Source organism: Chiroxiphia lanceolata, chromosome 19, assembly GCF_009829145.1.
Source record: "Chiroxiphia lanceolata isolate bChiLan1 chromosome 19, bChiLan1.pri, whole genome shotgun sequence".
NCBI classification, from domain to species: Eukaryota; Metazoa; Chordata; class Aves; order Passeriformes; family Pipridae; genus Chiroxiphia; species Chiroxiphia lanceolata.
This window is the reverse complement of record NC_045655.1, coordinates 9,701,201-9,721,970: the sequence shown is the minus strand read 5'-3', so window position 1 is coordinate 9,721,970 and position 20,770 is coordinate 9,701,201. Positions and strand designations below refer to the sequence as shown.

The window sequence follows — 20,770 nt, the reverse complement described above, 5'->3', positions numbered from 1 at the left end:
AATCTACCTCAGAAAGAAGAATTTGTAAGAGGTTAAATTATCTTCTGAGATCCTCATAACAGCCCAGCATCCTGAAAGGGAGGATGTGGTCAGGCTCACCAGCAGAGCTCTGTCCACGTGTGTTACCTTGGAGGGACCATGGAGAGGGGAAAACCTCCACTCCTCCCTAAGATCCTTAACTCAGCACAAAGAAATCTCTCTCCCTGCAAAATACATCTAATAATTCCACTCCCCACTGGAAACAAATCCAAAAATCAAAGCTTATTCAAACACATCCACACTGACAAGTGTCACAAGACAGTTTTGGTCGAGCCAGAGGGAAACGTAACAAATCTAAACACAAAAGGACAAGACGTCAGTCCTCATGCTCTTAGTGAGGCTCCAAATTTATGCATCTTCTTCCTTAGGAAGATTATTTTTATTTTGAAATATTATGATGTAAACTTCTAGGAATCTGGTTTTATGCACCTTCCTTTCTTCTAAGGACTTAATCCCATGAATAAATGCAACCAGGAATAAAACTTCATTTTTAAGGGATGTGGGAGCCAAAGCTCTTCACTTTTTGTGCAGTTCAGATTTGTACAGAAGCTTAGAAAACCTGTACAACAATGGCCCTCGGTTCACAAATATAAGAAAAGCTTCACTTTTCTTTTCCCAAGACACCAAGCAATGTGCCTTGCATGAAGCACTAAAATATTCACTTTGAAGATTATTTTTTTTTTTCAGTTGGACTAGTTGGGGGGCCCAATACAACACAATTACATCACTTAAATCCCCTAAAGTTGAGCTGGCTTGAATGTAAAAACAGGGTGAATTTACTCCTTGGCCCCAATTTTAAAAGCAGCACATTCCTTTTGTTTCAGTGTATAAAGGATACAGCAATGGAACCAGGAATCTTACACAGCACAAACCATCTCAGGGAAAGTTGACTCTGAAGTCCAGAGTTACAATTTGAGAAAGCAGCTCTCTGAAATGTACTGATAAATGGGAAATACAAACATCTTACATATTTTTTCTTCATGCTTAATCATAAATATTTGCTTTGCTTCCCAAAACGTTTTCTGAGAGGTAACAATTAAACACACTGAGATGTTACAGCATTGCAAGTCATGTTAAATGAAACACGGGGCAATCCAGGGATTTACAGGAGAGGTTAATTAAACTTGGGATGTTGCAGCAAATGTTGGATGAACCAATATGTTACTCACAGGGTTCCCACCATTCCTTGTACCAAAGCACCAACAGCACCCAAGAGCAGGAGAGGTATCTCTCTGGGTCTCAGCCTCTTCAATAAATTAAATTAAAACCCTTTAGACATGGAGTGTAAGCACACATGTGAACAGAATGGACACACCCAAACTTTCCATGCAAAAGCAAATTTCAGCAGTTTCCTCTTAGTATCTTCTGTATGTAAGCTACAGACACAAGGACCCATCTAGTTCACAGACACATATATTTGACTTTGTATAGGGAAATATAAGCTGACCCACAGTCCTGCTCCTGATCTCAGATTGCCCCTCACATGGAGGTGCCCCAGTACCATCAGGACTCTACACAATTGCAGCAGTTAACTCAATTTATACCCAAATGCAAGATCCATGACACCACATTTTGGTGCCATGACCACTAAAAACCACTCCACACAGCAGCCCCTCTGATTTAACTCCTACAACACCAACTATTTCAACTCCATAAATAACATATTAAGGCCTAAAGTCCCACGTATTTGTAAAAGAAGGGGTTGCTGGGTTAGTTCATCATTACACAAAAAAATGCTTCAGTAAAAATGTCAAACCTCTGAAATACACAAAAAACAACTTTGCTTTCCCTGCTCTGCCATTTTTGACAAATAGTGATGGTGAAGCGCCGGCTTTGGGCCTAAACGCACCCACCCAGTCGTGGCTGGAGTATCCAACTCCACAGGCAGATACTCCAGGAAAGAACAAGGAACAACAAGGCCTCTCCTACCACAGCAGCACCCAGACATATGGAATATGTGCAGAACACTTCTTTTCTGGTGTGGAGAGGAAGAAAGACGGCGTGAAGTCATTCAAGCGGAATGATAACTAAACCAAAGCCAGATCAAAGCAGCGAAGAAGAAAGACTGAAATGTGAAGCTGAAATATTTATTGCCTTCAAAACATCATCCCTACCCTGTCCCTGGGCACTTTAATATTTCGAAGTTGTTAGAAAGCATTCTAACTTGTTTCAGCATTTCAAAGAAATAAAGCCAAAAATATAAAGCCAAGAACAATTTCGTCGTTCGCTCCCCAAATTTAAGAATAAGATGAGTTTGTCTTTATGAGAAGAAGCACAAATCCACTTATAAATTGTTTACAGTTTGCATAATTCGAGATGTTAACATCAAAAAGCTGGTCTGCATTCCTTCAAGTAAGCTATAACAATGAATATTTACAATACAATTATTATTTTAAACGATATACTTATGTTTTAAATAAATCATGAGATAACATTAACAACTAAACCACTACTTAAAGCCATTAATGAATTCAGAGTAAATAATACTCCACGTGTGTAGTATCACACAGAAATAGGAAGAATAATGCATTGCATTCAAAATTAATGGCTCACAAATTAACCAGACATTGGTTAAACACACTAATAATTATTATAACTATTTCTCATTATAATAATGACAGGGTACTGTTGTGCTAGGTGCTGTGCAAACAGAATAAAAGCAGCAACTAGGAAATGATGAATGAGATGTGGCTTAAAAGGCTGGGCCAGTGTTGTAAATGTGGCTGGAAAGGAAAACGTTATAATTTCGCTCAACGCTGCAGAAACTGTCTCCAAGATTTAGATGCACCACATATATGAAAGACCACAGGGGCTCAGCTATCGAGGGAGGAGGATTAGGACAGAGATTAATAGTCGTGGCTTTTCAATGCTGAGACGGCAGCTAAACCTCAACCAGGAGAACACAGAGGGGGGAATCAGAGAGACAGGTGGAGATAATGGCTCAGAAGAGACAAGACCATAATTAAAAGGTGGACCAGCAAGTCAGCAACACAGACACTGAAGAGATTCATGAGATACCCAGAGAAGAGGCGCAGAGAAGGATAGATAGGGATCAGAGAGCAGTGCTGTGGCACAGAGAGCTGGGGGGAGAATAAAATAAACCATCTGAAGGACAAAGTGTTTGAGAAATCACCAGGCAGAGGAGAAGAGCCAGGCAAGAAGAATCACTTAACACTAACAAAGCACAGCCCAAGATGTGTGAGGAGTGACAGAGCCAAGAGCGGTTGGCAAACCCAAGACAATGAGGATGAACCACCAGGATTAAGCCTGTTAAGGAGGTACAAGGATGCAGAACTCATGCTGTTATTCTACTTACTTAAGGTGAATATTTTTATGGCTAAAATCATTGTACTATTATAGTTCACGATTCAGAATAATAATATCCATGTTGTAATGGATAATACAGAAATTTAATTCTGAGGGATGATGAGTATCCACTCAGCTCATCCCTTTCTCAGGTTGGTGTAGTGGACATGGATTTTCACAATTTTCGTTTCATTAAAAGTATTATTTGAATTATTAACTTCAGCTCCTCAGTGCAGGTTGGTTGTGTTGTTGACGAAGCTGAAAGAAAGTTGTACAAAGTACACAAAAAGTGAAAGTAAAATTAAGATTATCAAGTGTAACTGAAGTGGAGTCATCGTAATCAGAGCAACAACAAGGATCAAAGTTTTTTCCTTGTAGTATTTTGTAGTTTTTAAGTGACCCAAAAAAGATAACAGCCTGAAACATTTCATGCCTTTTAACAATCACTAATTGAGTTCAATCCTCTGTAAGACTTTCTTTAGCCAACTGAAGGCTTTTCTCATTCCATCAATATTTCAAGGCTACATAGAGCCCAAAATATAATGCACTGATTACAGATAAAATACACAGATGTCAAAGGGAAGCCTTTTGGAATAACAAGGGGACAATTCTGACATTTGTGTCGATTATTTGTATATCCATTTAGTGAATGCAATAGCAATAACCCTTAATTCCATTAATTATTAGAATAGCAATTACAGCAAGTGCCATAGCATGATACACCAACGCTCTTCACCTCACAAGGCAACACCTTCCATTTCCTACAGTTCTACATTTCCATAGCTGTTATCACTAGAGAGATGTCATATGATATCTCTATAACCATCTTGAGGGACATGACAGTCCCAGAGACAAGGACTAAAAAAAAAAAAAAAATCAACTGCTACATTCTTTTTCTCGGTACAACTGGAGCTTTCCTCCCAATACATATTTCATTATCGCCAGCAGGTCTCCAGAGAAACGTGGGGTGGAGGGAGGGGGTAAAGAAACTGAAAGGCTGTAAATAGTTAATAGAACACTTTATTTTTGCTTTTAAGTGAGGCAATTAAACAAAGCTCCCACATTTTTGTGTCCTCTGCTCGGGGCTCACGTCGTGGCCCCCGGAGCGAGGGTGACGGCGCCGCGTTCGCCGGGGCTCCAGGAATGTTTACAATATGCTGGAAACTTTGACTGGCTTTTGCTCTAAAAGGTTTCAGATGCTCTCAGATCCCCGAGTGGAGAACAGCTGGCTGCTTTTCCACCGATTCTTAGAGGAGGAGGGGAAAAAAAAAAAAAACACACCCTACCAAAAAAAAAAAAAAATACACACAGTCCTATTTTAAAGAGCGGAACTATATCAGAACTCCTTCAGCCACATCACATTACTGCTGGTTTTAAATCACAGACTTGGCTTTTTGTCATCATGTTGGAACTGTTGTAACAAGACAACACTCAACATTTTAATAAAAGATAATGGTGAACACAATGAACATGAGTATAAACTCTTAACAATACGCTTTATTGCAACACTTGGAATTAAAGACAATGCCTGCTCATATTTCTTTAATTATTTCCGGCTTTAAATAGTAATAGCTTTTCCATTCCTTCAAGAATTCCCCTCCACACACAAATACTTCATTTTCAAGGAAAAAAAGGAATTAACTACAGGAAAACAGCTACTCTTAGGCAATTATCCTAAAAATATTAACAACAAGCAGCAATTATTCAGAATCTGGATTCAACTTAAGAGGAGCAAGAAAGGCAAAAAGAAATAAAAAAATTAGCTTGTGGCTAAAGCTATCAGTGCCTTCATTAATTTATCATTGCACTGATGATTCCCAGGTTGTTGGGTTTTTTCTGTGTTCAGTGGCATTTGTGACTCACACCACTACAAGGAGCCCATACAAGAGTTTTTGAAGTAGCAGCTGTTTAAAGTTCTCAAAGGGTTTGGTACAATCAAATTATCAATATTCACTCTAAATCACATATTTTTTTTCCAAAATATAATTTCTATACATAATTTTGAGAAGTCCAACTACAGCTTCTTTTAAAAACGTTGGGATCTAACAACTGCACAACTGCAAACTGCAAACAAAATGAAATCGTTTTCACTGCTATTTATTCTACCTCCTTCTGCCTTCCATCTTTACATGTTTATTTTTCCTTCCCTTCATCTGTTTCTCTCTTTATTAGCTCAGCAGCAGAACGTTCAACATTTATTTCTCTCAAATTTCTGTACCCTCACTTCCTTTACATTGTCCCTTCTGTGATGTTACAGAGAAAGGAAAAATTACACAAACACCATGGGAATTTTGCAGGATATTAGTAATCATAAAGACTAGAAGACCCTTACATACAACTTCTGGTGCTAAAACTGGATGTATTTTTATGTACTCTGACTAAAGCAAAAAGAGCCTTTCAGATCAAACAAACACAAGCCTTCTCTCAACTTCTGCTTTTAGCAAGTGTGGTATCAAAGCCACTCTCCCAAGGCTTTACAGGGATCAATACCAAGCTTAAAACTGAGAAAAGCTCCAGGTCCATGGATCTTGTGAAAATGTCAGGTAAGGAATGATCCAGAATAACCGAATGCCTGGCAAACCACACCAGGAGATGACACAAGTAGAAGCCACTTGAATAAAGTGGAAGGTTTCAGGAAGAATAATTAATACCAATAAAAAAGTATTTCCTTCCCAAAATAATGTTTTTTTTCCAACTTGATTTAGTAAAATAAAAGCTCAAACACGTTTTTATGGGATATTTCCTATGAAGCAAAGCCTTGTAGCAGTATTAACTGCACTATGCACAAAAACTGCAATTTAAAATATAAATTAGTATCGCTGAACCACACTTGAAAAAGCCCCCAGAAACAGCAGTCCAGGATGGGGAAGCACAAACACTGCCCCAGATACACACTGGAATACGGAAAAGCAGTGAAATGAGTATTTTTCAGTCTACAGTGAGGAAACTCCATGGCACCATCTCCAAAGAGAAAAATCAACTTCTTCTGCTTGACTCTCACGTCAAGGACACCCAGAGAAAGCATGAGCATGTACACAAGGATATATGTGAAAGGAAAGGTAAATAATTCTCATTTTTGCATTGTACTGAACACCTACAGGCACCACTTTCACACCATGGAAAGGCTTGGAAACCTTTAGAACTGCCACCTAAAACAAATACCAAAATACGTGAAAACTGCACGTGTGAGTTTTAGAAACTATTGTGAAAATCTGCTACTGGATAGGAGAAGTTTTGCTGGTTTCTGGAAAGTTTAGCTCCTTCTTTCTTCCCCAGAAGAATTTTAAACGAGTTCAGACGAGGGGTAGAGAAGCCATGGAGGAAAAAAAAAAAAAAAGAAAAAAAAAAAAGAGGTGTTGGTAGTTCCTTATGTAAACAAACAATTTTATTAAGTGACTTGGAATAAAGCAGCTGCTCAGCATTTGCTCTGTGTCATCCCCACTTGCAAAGGGCTGAGATTTGGCTCCACAGACAGGCTTAAAAAAAAAAAAAAAAAGGCAAAAAATGAGAGGGAGAAGGTTGTGAATCATCAGACTGGAGATGTGCACCCATTCCCTGACTCTGCAGTGTTCAGCTACAATGTCTGTGCCTGTACAGGTGGAGTTGCACTTCATTTCTCCTAATGGGACTTTTAAAAAATTGTTTCCTTGAATCACACCACAGAAGAAAAGAACAAGAACTCGGGAAAGCTGTATTTTAGAAGCATAAGGAAATACTCACTTGTGTATGAGACATGCAAAGCAAAAAGCATTAAAATCAGATCCCATAATTATCTCCAGTAAGTGAGAATTATCAAAACCATCATTCTGAGAAACAAGCACAAAGTGCTTCTGCACTTCCATGCAGGTCGCAGATGATCACAGCCTCAAAGTCCTCAGTGTGTTAATAGTTTAGTCCAAAACCTCTCTGACTCAAGATTGACAAAGTCTACACATCTGTGCAGTTGTAAACTTATTATTCCCTATCCCTGGAAGTGTCCAAGGCCAGGTTGGACAGGGCTTGGAGCAACCTGGGATGGTGAAAGGTGTCCCTGCCCATGGCAGGGGGTGAAACAAGATGATCTTTAAGGTCCCTTCCAACCCAAACCATCCTGACTCCACAAGGGAAGTGGTTCAGTGACAACTGAGCTGGCATCGTGATTGTAATCTTCAGTAAAAAGGGAAATATTTCCCTACAGCCCAGTAAACTACAAATATGAAAGACTCATATACTAAAATATTAGCAGAGGCAAAATAAACATACTTAATAAATAAGCATCCAATTCCACAGAGCAAGACATAAGAGATGATGTTAGGAGCTGTTCTGGGTAACAACATTGTATAAAGTCAGCAATAAAACTTCTTCAGCCACAAATGGGTACAGATTTTTTTTTCTTATTTTCTGTTTTACTCCACTCAGTTTGTACTGTGACAAATTATATACCCTTTATTTCCTACTCCTCTGCTTAATACAAGAGATAAGAACAGCAGAGATTGAGCCTATTTGCAACCCACTCTGGTGACACATTTTATGCAACCAAACCACAGGGATTAGAGAAACAACCTTTCCCCCCAAGTAATTACAGAGAGGCTTTTTAAGAAAACTTTGTTCTTGTAGAAATGCCATTTAAAGGACATTCTAGAAAAACCCTTGGAGCACTTCTTAGAGTGACTTTTGCTATTAGGCAATGCCTGTGACATGCACTGCAGAAGTAAATAGGAATTTTATATCTACAAGTCACCACCAACAGCCGTGAGCGTTCGAGCAATTCCTTTGCAAAAGGTTTGGGGTTGACAGATATTTCCACCATAAACTTCAGAAGAGGGGGAAAAAAAAAAAAGCCTTCCATAAACTATGTAAACTCACTTCTGTATTGAAACTGCAGCAACACAGCTTTTTCTTGAAGTGAAAGGCACTTATAGAAATGTGGATTTTACTATTCCACACAATGCCTCAAATCGCTTTCATTCTGCATCGGTGTGGGTACGTTTGAAACTGCAACAGCACTGTTTGCTGTCACAAAAATAATGATGATAATAATAATAAAAATCCCACTAAAATGTCTGCAACTTCCCTTTCCTTGTGCCTGTAGCTCACCAGCTCCTCCAGGTAAAATCCTGTGGCCATTTCAGAATCAAAGTGCATTCACATCAAAGTAGTTTATGAGAAATCACTGATGCACCTACTGGGTTCTGAGGGGCAATTCCACAAGGCACCGTTCCTATTGAAGATGCTGAACTATTTTTTCACCCATCTCATGCAAGACAAGGTTGTTTTCCCAAGATTTATTGTGTCTGCCTTAGCTTGTAGTTACCCAATTTCATTCTGACACTAGTCAAAGAAATTCAGCAAAATAAAGCATTTTTACATAAGATATTAGGTCCTGTGAACTCATTAATAGCAAGAGATTGTTCAAAGGACTAATTTTTGCAGCAGTGGATAAAAAAGAGCCATAAGGAAACCATCCATTTCTGCCACAATAAATATCACTGCTCCTTATCTATTACTTACATACATATCCTATACAAGCAAACACATGAAAAAAATCTTAGTATTGTCCAGAAACATTGGTGCTAAATTAATGGCTTGGCTTTCAGAAAGCCATCCCTGAAGGATCAGCAGTTCCTCCATCCTGGGCACGTGAGTTTGCTCCCAACAGCCTCATGTACCAACACACCCCTGGTCAGGAAAGCACAGAGACCAGACCCAGAGGTTTGGCACCAGAGCTGAAATCTAAAAGAACCATCCAGTGGAATATATGTTGGCCTTAAACTAGGGCACCATATTTCTGTAAAGACAATATTTTTAATCTCTAGGAGCACAAATCCACCCTGATCAATCTGCCAAACTTATGTTTCCATTCAGGCAAAAATACATGTGGAAGCTAATTTTTATTTCTATTCCACTACAAAATAATTGCATATTAGAATTACTAATTCCATTAGTAATCTCAAAATTAACCCCAAATCCCTGCTATAAAAACCAAAAGAGCAGCAGTAGAGATTTTTATTAAAGAGTAAGCTACCTCCAAAACGAAAACATTTTCCATTTAAATTGGGAGAGTTATATATGGTTATATTTAAGAAATCTCTACCTTACTTTTAACAGCCTGAATAAAAAAAATTAAATGAAAAAAAGAAAGCATGAGAGACAAGCAGAGTGTCAAAGGACATGGAAGTGAACCTGGGACAACTATTCTACAATAGGAGTGGGAGTAGCTCGCAGTAGAAGACACACTGAAAACCAGGAATAGTATTAATTACTTATTGTAGGGGAAATAAATGAATTTTAACTTGCTGAACAGTCTCCAGGGCTCATTTTTAACCTGCTGAACAGTCTCCAGGCCTCTTTGATCCCAGGAGCTGATCCATGCCCAGTTTTGGCCCAAGGACCCACTCACACGAAGCACAAGGTTGGCACCGGTCTCTGCCAACACAGTCTTAACTTGTGGGCCCTAAAACTTCACTCTTCAAATCCTTGCTCTCAACTCAGAGCTAAACCTAAGCTTAACTACAGCCAGGGAATATCTGAAATTAAAGTTCAAACCCCCCCAGCACTCTCACCCACTTCACAGTTACTGCCTGGGGAGTGTTTACTCTGCACTGAGGGCACCCACATGGGGAATCCATCCCGAGCAGCCCCTGGACTGGAAAGTCAGACTGATTTTATTAACATAAGTAAGTGCAAACTGACACTTTATTTGAAAGATGTGGAAGAAAATTAATGCAACTTCGTTATCAACAAATCAGATGGTAAAATACTAAAAGATTAAGTGCAGTTGATAACAATTCAATCTCCCCAAAATTATAAATAATAGTCAGTGTAAAGAATTTAAAGATTAAAAGCTGGAATTTTTATTAATGTCTGTAGTGATTTAAGATAGTCTCTATTTATGCCAAATACCTCAGAGATTACAGAAATAAAGAAATACAGACTTCAGCTCTGTGACTTTTACTGAATAAAAGTATCTTCACTTGCCTCTCTCAGCCTAGATAAGGTACATTGTAATATTTAACTGAATAGTTTCAGCAAGTAACTCCTGGTTTGTTTCAGAATAATGTGTTTTCCCTGGAAATTATATCCATAACTTTCAATTTAAACTGGATAAACACATGGAAATAATAGTTTAGATAATCAAAAACGGAAGCAGCACAACAAGAGTCAATCTTGTCCTCTGTGTATCTGCTGTGTGCAAACCACTCCCCTGCTCATAAAACATCAAACTTGGGGTGTCCTGATTAGTTTTTTAATGTACAAGGTTGGCAAAAGTACCGAGTTACTTAATAAAAGGTGTCTCCTGTTTGCTGCAGACACTTCTCCAAGCCTTAGATCCATGTGAAAAACAAGTATTCACACAAAAAAGTGTGGTACCAATGAGGAAAAATCCACATTAGAGTTGTAACTTATGGATCTTAAGTAAAATATAAAATCACTAACATCATATACTACATCAAGTTAAAATACCATTTAAATAAATACATCTTTCAAATTTATCCCTTCCTCTAAAACAGTCCCAAGCAACAAATCTTTAGTTTGGATTATGTACTTTCAATGAATCCAATCTGAATCGAACCCAGATCCATTTATTTAAGAGGCCAAGACCAGCTGACATCAGGAACCTCAATTCCCACCACTTGAAAGTCAACAAATTTGGGAGATTTGGTTCTTGCTTGACTTTTTTTCCCACTCTTCTGGTCAACTGAGAACCCCAAAAACGCAGCTTTACAATGGGAAGAAAACCCAGCCAAACTATAAGAAGGTCATTAGATGAGACAAAGCCTAAATTTGTGACATAAATCTGACTGAAAACCGGGGATGGTTCAACAATTATTCCATGCTCACTTACTTCAAAGTCTCTTCCAGTTTGCGGATTTTCTTCTGAGCATCCCCTCTTTCTTTATCCAGATCGTTCTGAATGACATTAATCTGCCATTTGAAGGAAAAAAACCAGCCATGTTTTAGCTAAAACAATGCCACAGTTCAAAAGAAATAAATGTAGAGATTAACAGAGAGATGAAATATGAGCCAATAGAGTTATTTTGATTCTTGAAGGGAATATTATTCTCTACAATAAAGAAATATCAGTAATTACAGAAGAAAAGGGAATTACATTTTCTTCAGGTAAGTACAGTGCCTAAAATAGTGCCATGTATTTGTTCTCTAGGGTGAAAGAACAACTTACCAACCTGTGAACACCCAAAGCCAATCACTTCTTATCAATTCTTACAACAATTAAAGTAACAAATGTAAATATCCTACATAAACATCCTGAGGAATAACAGTAATAAAACAAGTAGTAATAATAATTATAATGATGATAATAATAATATTACTCAGAAACAGATATAAGAATCTTTTAATTTGGCAATCTCCTAAGAGTGCTCCAAACCATGAGTTTTCCTAACATTTTCTGCCAAAGGCAGATGAAGAACAAGAGTTTGCATTGCTTTAGGATTGCTCAAGGAACAAGATTTTTCTCCATGAGATGGGAAGCCCATGAAATCCTTTATTCACTCGCAGTCATTTGTAACATTGCATGCTATTAAGTCACTACCAGAGAGAAAAACGTGTTCTAATAAATGTATAGTCCAACAAAAAACCAAATTCAGAGACTCCCTGCTGTGAGCAATTCCTTGTGGGTGTTCACTCCAGGATGGTCTTGGCACTTAGTTGGGTTCCAAGAGCCTCCAAACCCATGGGCTGTCTATCAGAGTAAAGAAGGTATTGCCAAACCTGGTAAATTCTACATATTTAACAGCTGGTTCAGGAACGGCTCTCAGGAATAATCTGTCCCTGTTCCTATGCTGAACTGAATGTTTGGAAAACAAGCAGTGGATTATTTATAAAAAGCAGGTGTTTCCTTGGCTTGTAAAGTCATTCAGTCTAACTGGTTCCTGATACAGCAGATAAGCACCTTTAATCAAACAGTGACATTTAGGGTTACTACCTATTATTTGTTTGATGTTTAAGTATCCTCACAGCAACAGCCACTGTAGACTCATAAAGATTATTAGATAATGGGTAGGTTTTCAAGTGAACAGATTGCACCAGAGACTTCATGATTCCTTCACTTGAAGGCAAGCTTGTTTTAGTATTTTATGGGCCAATCTATCCTGTTTTATGGATTTATGTCCATAGATAATTCACGTGTATTTTTCTTCTCCTCCTTCCTCAAAGATTTGATTTTGAGAACACAATTACATCAGAATTTATGAACAGGCAGAGTGCCTGTAAAGTTTAGGTTCTGCTTCCTTTAGGTTCCTTAAATAAAGGTTCTGCTTCCTCGTTTACAGAGTTGCAGCTTCACTGCCTGGGTTCACTGGTGTGGGGGCACTGCTGCCATGCCCTCAGCCCACACTGAGGAGTTTTCCTCCAAATGATCCTCAAACCTCATTCAAGACTCATCACAGGACAGGCTCTGCTGCAGAAGGGTAACATAGAAGTTTAACAGGTAGATGTGAGGCATTCAATGCATTTGGACTTCAAATCACGCAATATCCTGAGCTGGAAGGAGCCAAAAGGATCATCCAGTCCAACCCCTGGCCCTGCACGGACACCCCAACAATCCCACTGTTCCTGGGAGTGTTGTCCAAACCCTCCTGGAGCTCTGGCAGCCTTGGTGCTGTGCCCACTGCCCTGGGGAGCCTGGTCAGTGCCCAACCACCTCTGGGAGAAGAACCTTTTCCTGAGATCCAACCTAAACCTTCCCTGTCTCAGCTTCATACCCTCCCTGGTGCCTGGAAACATGACCAGACATATTTAATCTGTACTTATCTGCAGAGGAAGTGATGTATGGCTATAACTCAAAGTGATGTATTACAATAAATCAATGTCCTCTTTACCTCAATAACCACAAGATACCCAAATTATGCCAATATATATTTATTTTGACCTGCAATATTACTCCAATCCCAGATTTTTCCGGAGTTCAACATTCATAAAACCCCATGACTTGACTAAAAAGGTGGGCAAGGTTTAAACCAAAGCAGATCTCAGAACAAAAAAGGGTTTGACTTCAAGTCAGCAGAAGGGACTAACTCAAACCAAAACCCCACTGCAATTCATGTCACAAATGCTATTACCAAGTGACAAGTAGCTCGGATCACAATCCATTATTTCATGTTATAAATTTGCCACATTTGGAAGTGACATGTTTGAGTAACACATCCTTTCAATTAAACAGGCATCTAAGCACCCTCTGACTGAACATGAGTTGCACACATAATGTCACTAAAATTGAAGTTTAATTTGAAACCCATTGATGTTTAAAGCCTGAAAGAGCAGACAGCATTTGCAAAGTGCTTTAAGATGAAGTGTTTCTGATGAAAATTACATTTTTTGCTTTAAGTTTCTGATGTAAAAACAATGCACGCTGACAATATATAGAGAACACATGGAGAAGGATGGAACAGAGATATATTGGGGGAAAAGAAGTATGGAAGAACACATGAACACTGACAAGAGGCCAGGTTTCATTCAGTTCATTATCTTTTCTCTAACAGCAGTTGGCATCAGCTGCCACCAGAAGCAGTGTAAAATAACAGGAGAGGCTTCCAGGGGCAATTCTTTGGGAATGCCTTCCCAGTCCAAACCACTGGGCAGCAGGTTCCCAGAATCAGAGGTGATATCCCTGTGCTCGAATAGCTGTCCTTAAAATCTTCCTTGAATTTGTCCCATTATTTTTCCAAACCTAGTGAAATGCCTGGATTCCAAAATTTACTACTTCGGGGATTTCAGAATTTAAACTTTAACTTCTGTACAGAACAAAACTGGAAAAGTGCACAGGATGGTTCATTTTCCTTGCAAACATTACCTGTTTCTCATACACACGCTCCCAGTGAAGTTTGTCCTGCTGAACCTTGTATTCTTGATCCTGCAGGGGAAGAAATGTGTATTCCAAATAATCCAACCACATTTTTCTTCCATTTCAAAGCAGTCAAACACACACATTTGCTGTTCTATAGAACAGCCCATAAAAATTAAAAATCCACTCGATATCATCCTTAAAAAATTCTCTGACATACCAAAAAAAAATTCAACCAACAGCAAATACCAAAACTATCTCAAAAGTCATGATTCATGTTTTCTAAAGAGAAACAGCAACTTGTTTTCCTGAGCTATTAAAATGCCATTCTGTACTATATCAACTGTGAAATGAAAGACATTGGAGGAGAAGTAGATGCCAAAACTCCAACAGGACTGATACATGATACAGATGTGGAACTCATTATCCTCAGATAGGAGGATTAATTTAAATGCCTACAGGAAGGCAGAATATTGAACTGAACTGTTTAAGAGTGACAAAATTAAAAACAATTTTGAAACTTACTTTTAAAGTGTTTACAGTTTATGATAAAAAAAGAAAAGACATTCATCATTCTTTGTCATGTTTCTCTGTAACCCACCAACACACATTTCAACTGTTTTATTTAACATGTGAATTACAAGAAACAGCCAAAAGATTTCTGTGAAAATTCTGCCCTCACCTCTTTCAGTCCCACTTTTAAATCAACCTTTAAGCAAAAGGTGACACTTTATATATTTCTATTAATAAAACACAGACAAGCAGGCATGTTGAAATATAAGTGCATTCCAGTATGGCAGTTGAAACATTTAAATTACCAAAAAAAAAAAAAGGAGAAAAGGTTGGTCATCCTTTAGGAAAGTCAGGGCTCACCTTCAGCTGTTGTTGCCTTTGGTGTTCTGATTCCTGCAATTGTTGCTTTAACTGAGTCACACTCCTCTGTAATTCCTCAATCACATCAGATGTCTGCAGGGATTTAACAGAAAAAGGGATTTTTGGGTTGCACTCCTCACTAGCTCTTCAGATTCATCTTTTACATCTTTAAATTTATTTCTCAAAGCTGCCCAAAATTGGGAAAAAATTAACAACTTGGGAAAAAAAAACCTGTCTGAGTTTACAGCTCTGGATACGTCACTTTGGGCCCTCTGGTGAACTTAGAAATGTGTTTTGGAATCCTTTGGTATCCAGAATTTTAACAGAACAAACAAGGTCAGGGTATTAATTGTATCTTATCTGAATCAGTTGAGGAAATACCACCTGTATGGGGACACACACACCAGAATTATCAGTGAAATTCAGGTGATTTTTCAAGCCAAATTTGGGAATAAGAAATTAAATTCCAACTCTATTTAAATTCACACACGAGTAACTCAGAGAACTGAACAGTTACTCATATTTATACATAAACATTATATTTACATTGAGGAGACCACTTAAACAAACCACATTTTCCTGCCTATCATACCTTAGCTGCAGAGAGAGCTTGTTCCTTCTTTATAAAATCTCTATCAACATCAAATTTACTTTGTAGTCGCTGGATGTTCTCCTTGTACTCCTGCATAATGTGGTCCTTGTCTTTCTGTAGCAAGTTGTACCTACAAGGAGCAAGCAAACAGAATATGGAAATTGCTTTCATATTTTGGCATTTTTACCTGCTCAATATCAATTCTACAGATCCTGCATGTCTGCCTGTGCCATTGCTCCTGTCACACAACGAGCTGCTTATAAATAATGGAAAGACAACACCCTCCTCAGGATGGTTGGTTGGGCCAGTCCAAAAGGAGTTGGACATCAATTAATGCATTTTCATGAAAGCTTTTTAATGTCAAATAACATTCACAGTGCTCTTGGAGCAAAATGAATAAATGTTTGCTCTTGGAAATTCCATATTCTTAAATGGTAAACGGGCAAGTGTTGTTTAATTACCTTGCTTTGAGTTCCTGAAGTTCAGAGCACAAGTCCTGGTAACGCTGCTCTGCTTCATTTTTCTCCTGAGATAATTTTTGCTGCAGCAAATGACTATTTTCAGCCTCAACAGTCAACTGCTGGACACGAGCCCCCAGTTTTTGGACAGTCTCGTTCTAAAAGAATAAATAAGTCATGTTGAGGAAACCCAAAATAAATGAGGGAATAGTCCTGTTGTTATTCAGTAGCCTGGAGCAACAAGGTTCTTTGGTGATATAGGCACAAGGATTACAATAGCAAAGCTGTCATCAATCACGACAGTAAATTCTGTGTTCTACACAAAACATAAATAAACCTTCAAAATATGGATGTCTATCCCCCCCTCAAAGTAACACATCTTTTCCCTTAAGCAAAGCAGTCTATGCAACTGATTTTTAAATTGCAAATCTCTTAAAATGGGAGAGAAGACAGGTATTTCTATGGAAAACTGTAATGGATGAAAACACATATAAAGGATTTTTAGACCTCCCATTAATCTAATTACAGTGATTTCCTCTCAAAAAATCACATCTATTAAAAGCTGCATCTTTTTCCTAGAACTTCATCTCCTAAAGTAAACAAATTTCAAAAGGAGCAGAATAAGAACAGGCAGGTAGCATGAGACTACTCTGCCACTTCCTATTCTTCCCTAAATTTATGGTAACATGCACGGAAATGAGAGGACTCCTCAGGAGGCTGAAGTCAAAAAATAAGACCCAGCTGTCCTTCCAGGATGTGCAGATCACAGTTATTTTTATATTAACAAAGGCCTGAAGACGGGGGAAATGGAACAGAATTTTCACCCACTGTTAAAGTAAAATAAAAACCCAAACATCAGCCACCTGCAGGCACTGCCCTGACTGGGACACGAGCCTGGAGCAAAGCCAGAACCTCACACAGGGTCACCTGGATGGTCACCTGAGCTGTGTCACCTGAGCTTAAAATATTCCATGACCACAGCAGAGCAAAGTTCTCCATCAATGCAAAGCCAACTGCACAGGAATGTTTGGGGTTTTTTTTCCTGAGGGGCAAAGGGGCCTTTAGTTTGGGGTTTCTTTGTTGTTTTGGTTTTGTTGTTTTGGGTTTTTTGTTTGTTTTTCCTTGTTTTAGGGTTTTCTGTTTGTTTGGGTTTTTTTTAAAGGAAAAAAAAAAGTACTGACATGTTAACAAATATCATAACTCCTCCCTGGCCCTGTGGCCCTCGAGGAAGTTCATATTTGTGCACAAACCCCTCCTTATGAGCTCTGTGGCATTAGCTCAATTGTTCAGCCCATTCCTCTCTCTAACAGCACTGGCATTCCTGACAACATGAAACTCTGAACAAGGAAAAACTCTGAAATACCAACCAACCAAAAAAAAAAAATAAAATAAAATCAGGAGACAGAAAGAAGGAGAGAGAGAAAAAAAGAAAACTAATTTCCAGTGACAGTCTAGTCTTTCATCTTAAGCCCTGCCTTGAACTCTACCTTGTTTAATTATTAAATCAGAAGCTGCTCAGCAAGATCTGTCTAGTTTTGATGGTTCTTAAATTCAATCTTGCTGACAGACTGTGTCCATTTTTCTCTGTATTTACTGTTACCTATGACATGATCTGAATGTTAATTTTTAAATTCAACATTCATTAATAAAGGAATAAATTTTGTTTGACATTGTCTTTTCACTCATTCAATTTTCTTCATGCCTCATCCTGATAAAAAGTACAGGATGCTTTTTTGAGGTTACTTGCCAATTTTTAGCTTTTTGCACCATTTATATAACAGGCACAAAATCCACGTTATACCTTATTCCATGTTTATAATTATTCTAGAAAAGAAATGCAATACATTAGAATAATCAATAATTATTTCAAAACTCTTTTTATATGATCTTTAATCCAACAAGCATTTGCTCATTCAAAGAGAAGGTGGGTATATAAGAGTCACAAGTATCTTTGAAAACAGATCTACTATATAAATCTTTTCTTATAGTGCACAAACCTACAGAAACAAAAGTTCTGCTAACTTGAATCAAAAACAGTGAGAAATGTTACAGTCAGTCCTTCATCACAAATATATTTCTCTGTAATATTGATTGAAGGGCTGTGCTTTGATTAATTTTATCTGGGGGAAAAATCCTCGGTTGGATTGGTTGTCCTCTCAAAGGACAGAATAACCGCATTGCACCATCAAAAATAAGTATATACACAAATCACAGAACCATGGAATGGTTTGGGTTGGAAGGGACCTTAAAGGGATCTTAAAGATCATCTGATTCCATGGGCAGGGACACCTTCCACTATCCCCCGTTGCTCCAACCCGGCCTTGAGCACTTCCAGTTCACTTGAACACAAACCCATGAAGTCTGAATGTTGGAAAAGACACTGGCTACTGTGACATATTCACAACAAAACTCACAGTTGACTGGGTCTGTTGCAAATACTCCTCCTCCATTTTGTGGAGCCGGGCGTTGGTTTCCTCCAGCAGCTCCTGCATGTCCTCCGTGTGCTTCTTCCGGATGTTGAACTTCTCCTTCTCCATCTCAGCCACAGCATCATGAAGCTGCATCAGAAAAGCAGTAGAAAATAATGAATGGCACCTAAAACTAGCATTTATATGTATTGGATTATTGTAGAATACAAACAGAACGACTGAAAAGCCCGGGTGGTCACATTTCTGTCCTTTCTAACGAGACTAGATAATTTGCTCACTAAATAGGTCTGCTGTGACTCCACAAAGCTGTAAGAAACATAAGCAAGTCATTTAGAAGTGTGTAGAGGGCATAACTTAATCCACAAAGAATGCTAAAAGACATACTTTTGCCATGCTCATATATTCTACTGGAATGAGATGATCTTTAAGGTCCCTTCCAAACCAAACCATTCTGGACTCTATGAGAAAAGCCCATTTAACACTGAAGCCTCGAGGTCTTCAGTACAAAAGGACAAGATCTATGATTTCTCTCTTAGAAGGCAAGAATTAAACCCAACATCATTTCCAGATGCAGGGCTGAAAAAAAAATTAAATTACACAGCATTCTTCATCTATAAAGGGAGGTGGGTCTGCCCTTTTTGTGACCCTCCCTCTCCCAAGCGGGGGGAGCAAGACAAATCCTGACAATAATCTGGACAAAGGTGATGCTCTCTCACAATAAACATGCTTTTCCCCCTGCTTTGCTGCTGTCTTGAGTTTAACAATAAATAAAAATACACTGAAGAATTCGTGACCCATTGCAAAAACAAGAGTTCAAAGGAATCACCGTGGCAGCAGGTAGCAGCAGGTTTACCCAGATTAAAATTCCATGTCAGGTCAACCAGAAATAAACACTTCCCTAATACATCCAGAGACTTGCCAGGAGGTCAGATGAACCCCAGGCACAGGGTGACCAGCTGGGTGGGTGTGGGTGTGCAGGCATCAGCAAAAAGAGGCTTAATTACTCCAGAGGAAAAAAAAAAAAAAAAATCAAAATCAGCATAAAAAAACCATCCCTCAAAGTAACATATTCCTTATATTTATTTTGTTGAGTGACAAAGTGTATTATATCAGACAAACACTGTAGGAATCTGTCAAGAAAGCAAGTATTGTTCATTACCCTTTTCTCCCACTCATTGTTCAGGGAATCATTGCTTTGCTCACACATCTTCTTCAACTCCACAATCTGCTGCTCTTTGGCTTCTCTGACAACTTGTGACTCACGAACAAGGGTCTGAACTGTTAAAAATGGGAAAATAAACAATCATTCAAGAGACACCTTTGGGATTGTTCAGTGCTGGCAACAATCAGTTTGCATCAGCTTTCCAATTGACCCAACTTTGTGATGTTTTTTGGCTCTAAAATACTTAATGCATGGGTTGCTTCAAAATTTAGCTCTTTGATTCTGTGTCACTGCAGTATTACAAGGTGTTCTCTGTTTTCTGCTTTGTTTACAGAATATTTCAGAGTGAGTTTTCCTTCCTGAAGGAGTAAATGCACATCAGCAAAATTCCTTATAACCTAAATAAAATAGGCATTTTTAACCTTATTTCATGAGCATCCCTAGAAGAAGAGGTTCTTGTGAAGGCTGAATGCTAAAGATACACGAGGAAATTAAGTTCCCCAAGTGATTGCATCGAGAATTCACAGTCTAACAAATTTAGTGGGAAACAAAGCAGGTACATATTTATTTTTCAGAAGTGACTGAGGATTTTCATTATCTGGTAAAAGTGGAGGCGACTCAAACACAACCTGTTCCAGCCAAGAGCAACCACCAACCCACTGAGAGAGGCACCAGATTCCTTGTTGGACAAATTACTTTCCCAAGGAGGAGGAAACAATATACATGGAACACTCTCCCTTTTTGTACATAGATTACCAAACTTCTGTATTATTTTACACTGTGGTTTAGTCCATAGTGTAAAAGGACTCCAAGGAATTCTAAAAGAAACTAACACTGAAAAACTGCTGACAAGCCACAGTCAGGCCAAGTTTTGTACTTATGACATATTCAAGACTACTCATGTTTGAAATCTCTTGCCGCAACAGTTTTAAAAATAACCCATTGTGGTTTGATTAAAATGTACTGAATGCATAAAGAAATTAACTTTGGGCCAGAGGTTCCAAAAAGTTTGAAGCGAGTGGTCAAAATACTTCAGCACCATCAAAGAAACTTTTTTTTGGTGACGCTCATAAAACCTGTGTTAAATATAAAAGATCACAGGCCTCCTGGAATATGTGGGTTGGAAAC

The 20,770-nt window shown here is 38.4% G+C and overlaps 1 protein-coding gene across 4 annotated transcripts in view; it reads right to left on the bottom strand.

Moving 5' to 3' along the window:
- Positions 1–20,770, bottom strand: part of CEP112 (centrosomal protein 112) — a 154,647-nt gene that overhangs the window by 103,259 nt on the left and 30,618 nt on the right. For all 4 annotated transcript variants that reach the window (XM_032706505.1, XM_032706504.1, XM_032706506.1 and 1 more), the window contains exons 11-17: positions 19,640–19,758; positions 18,466–18,609; positions 16,055–16,209; positions 15,594–15,723; positions 15,002–15,094; positions 14,138–14,197; positions 11,171–11,250 (exon numbers count right to left, since the gene is read on the bottom strand). In XM_032706505.1, the coding sequence (XP_032562396.1) occupies positions 11,171–11,250; positions 14,138–14,197; positions 15,002–15,094; positions 15,594–15,723; positions 16,055–16,209; positions 18,466–18,609; positions 19,640–19,758 (781 nt within the window). The remainder of the gene's footprint in view (positions 1–11,170; positions 11,251–14,137; positions 14,198–15,001; positions 15,095–15,593; positions 15,724–16,054; positions 16,210–18,465; positions 18,610–19,639; positions 19,759–20,770) is intronic.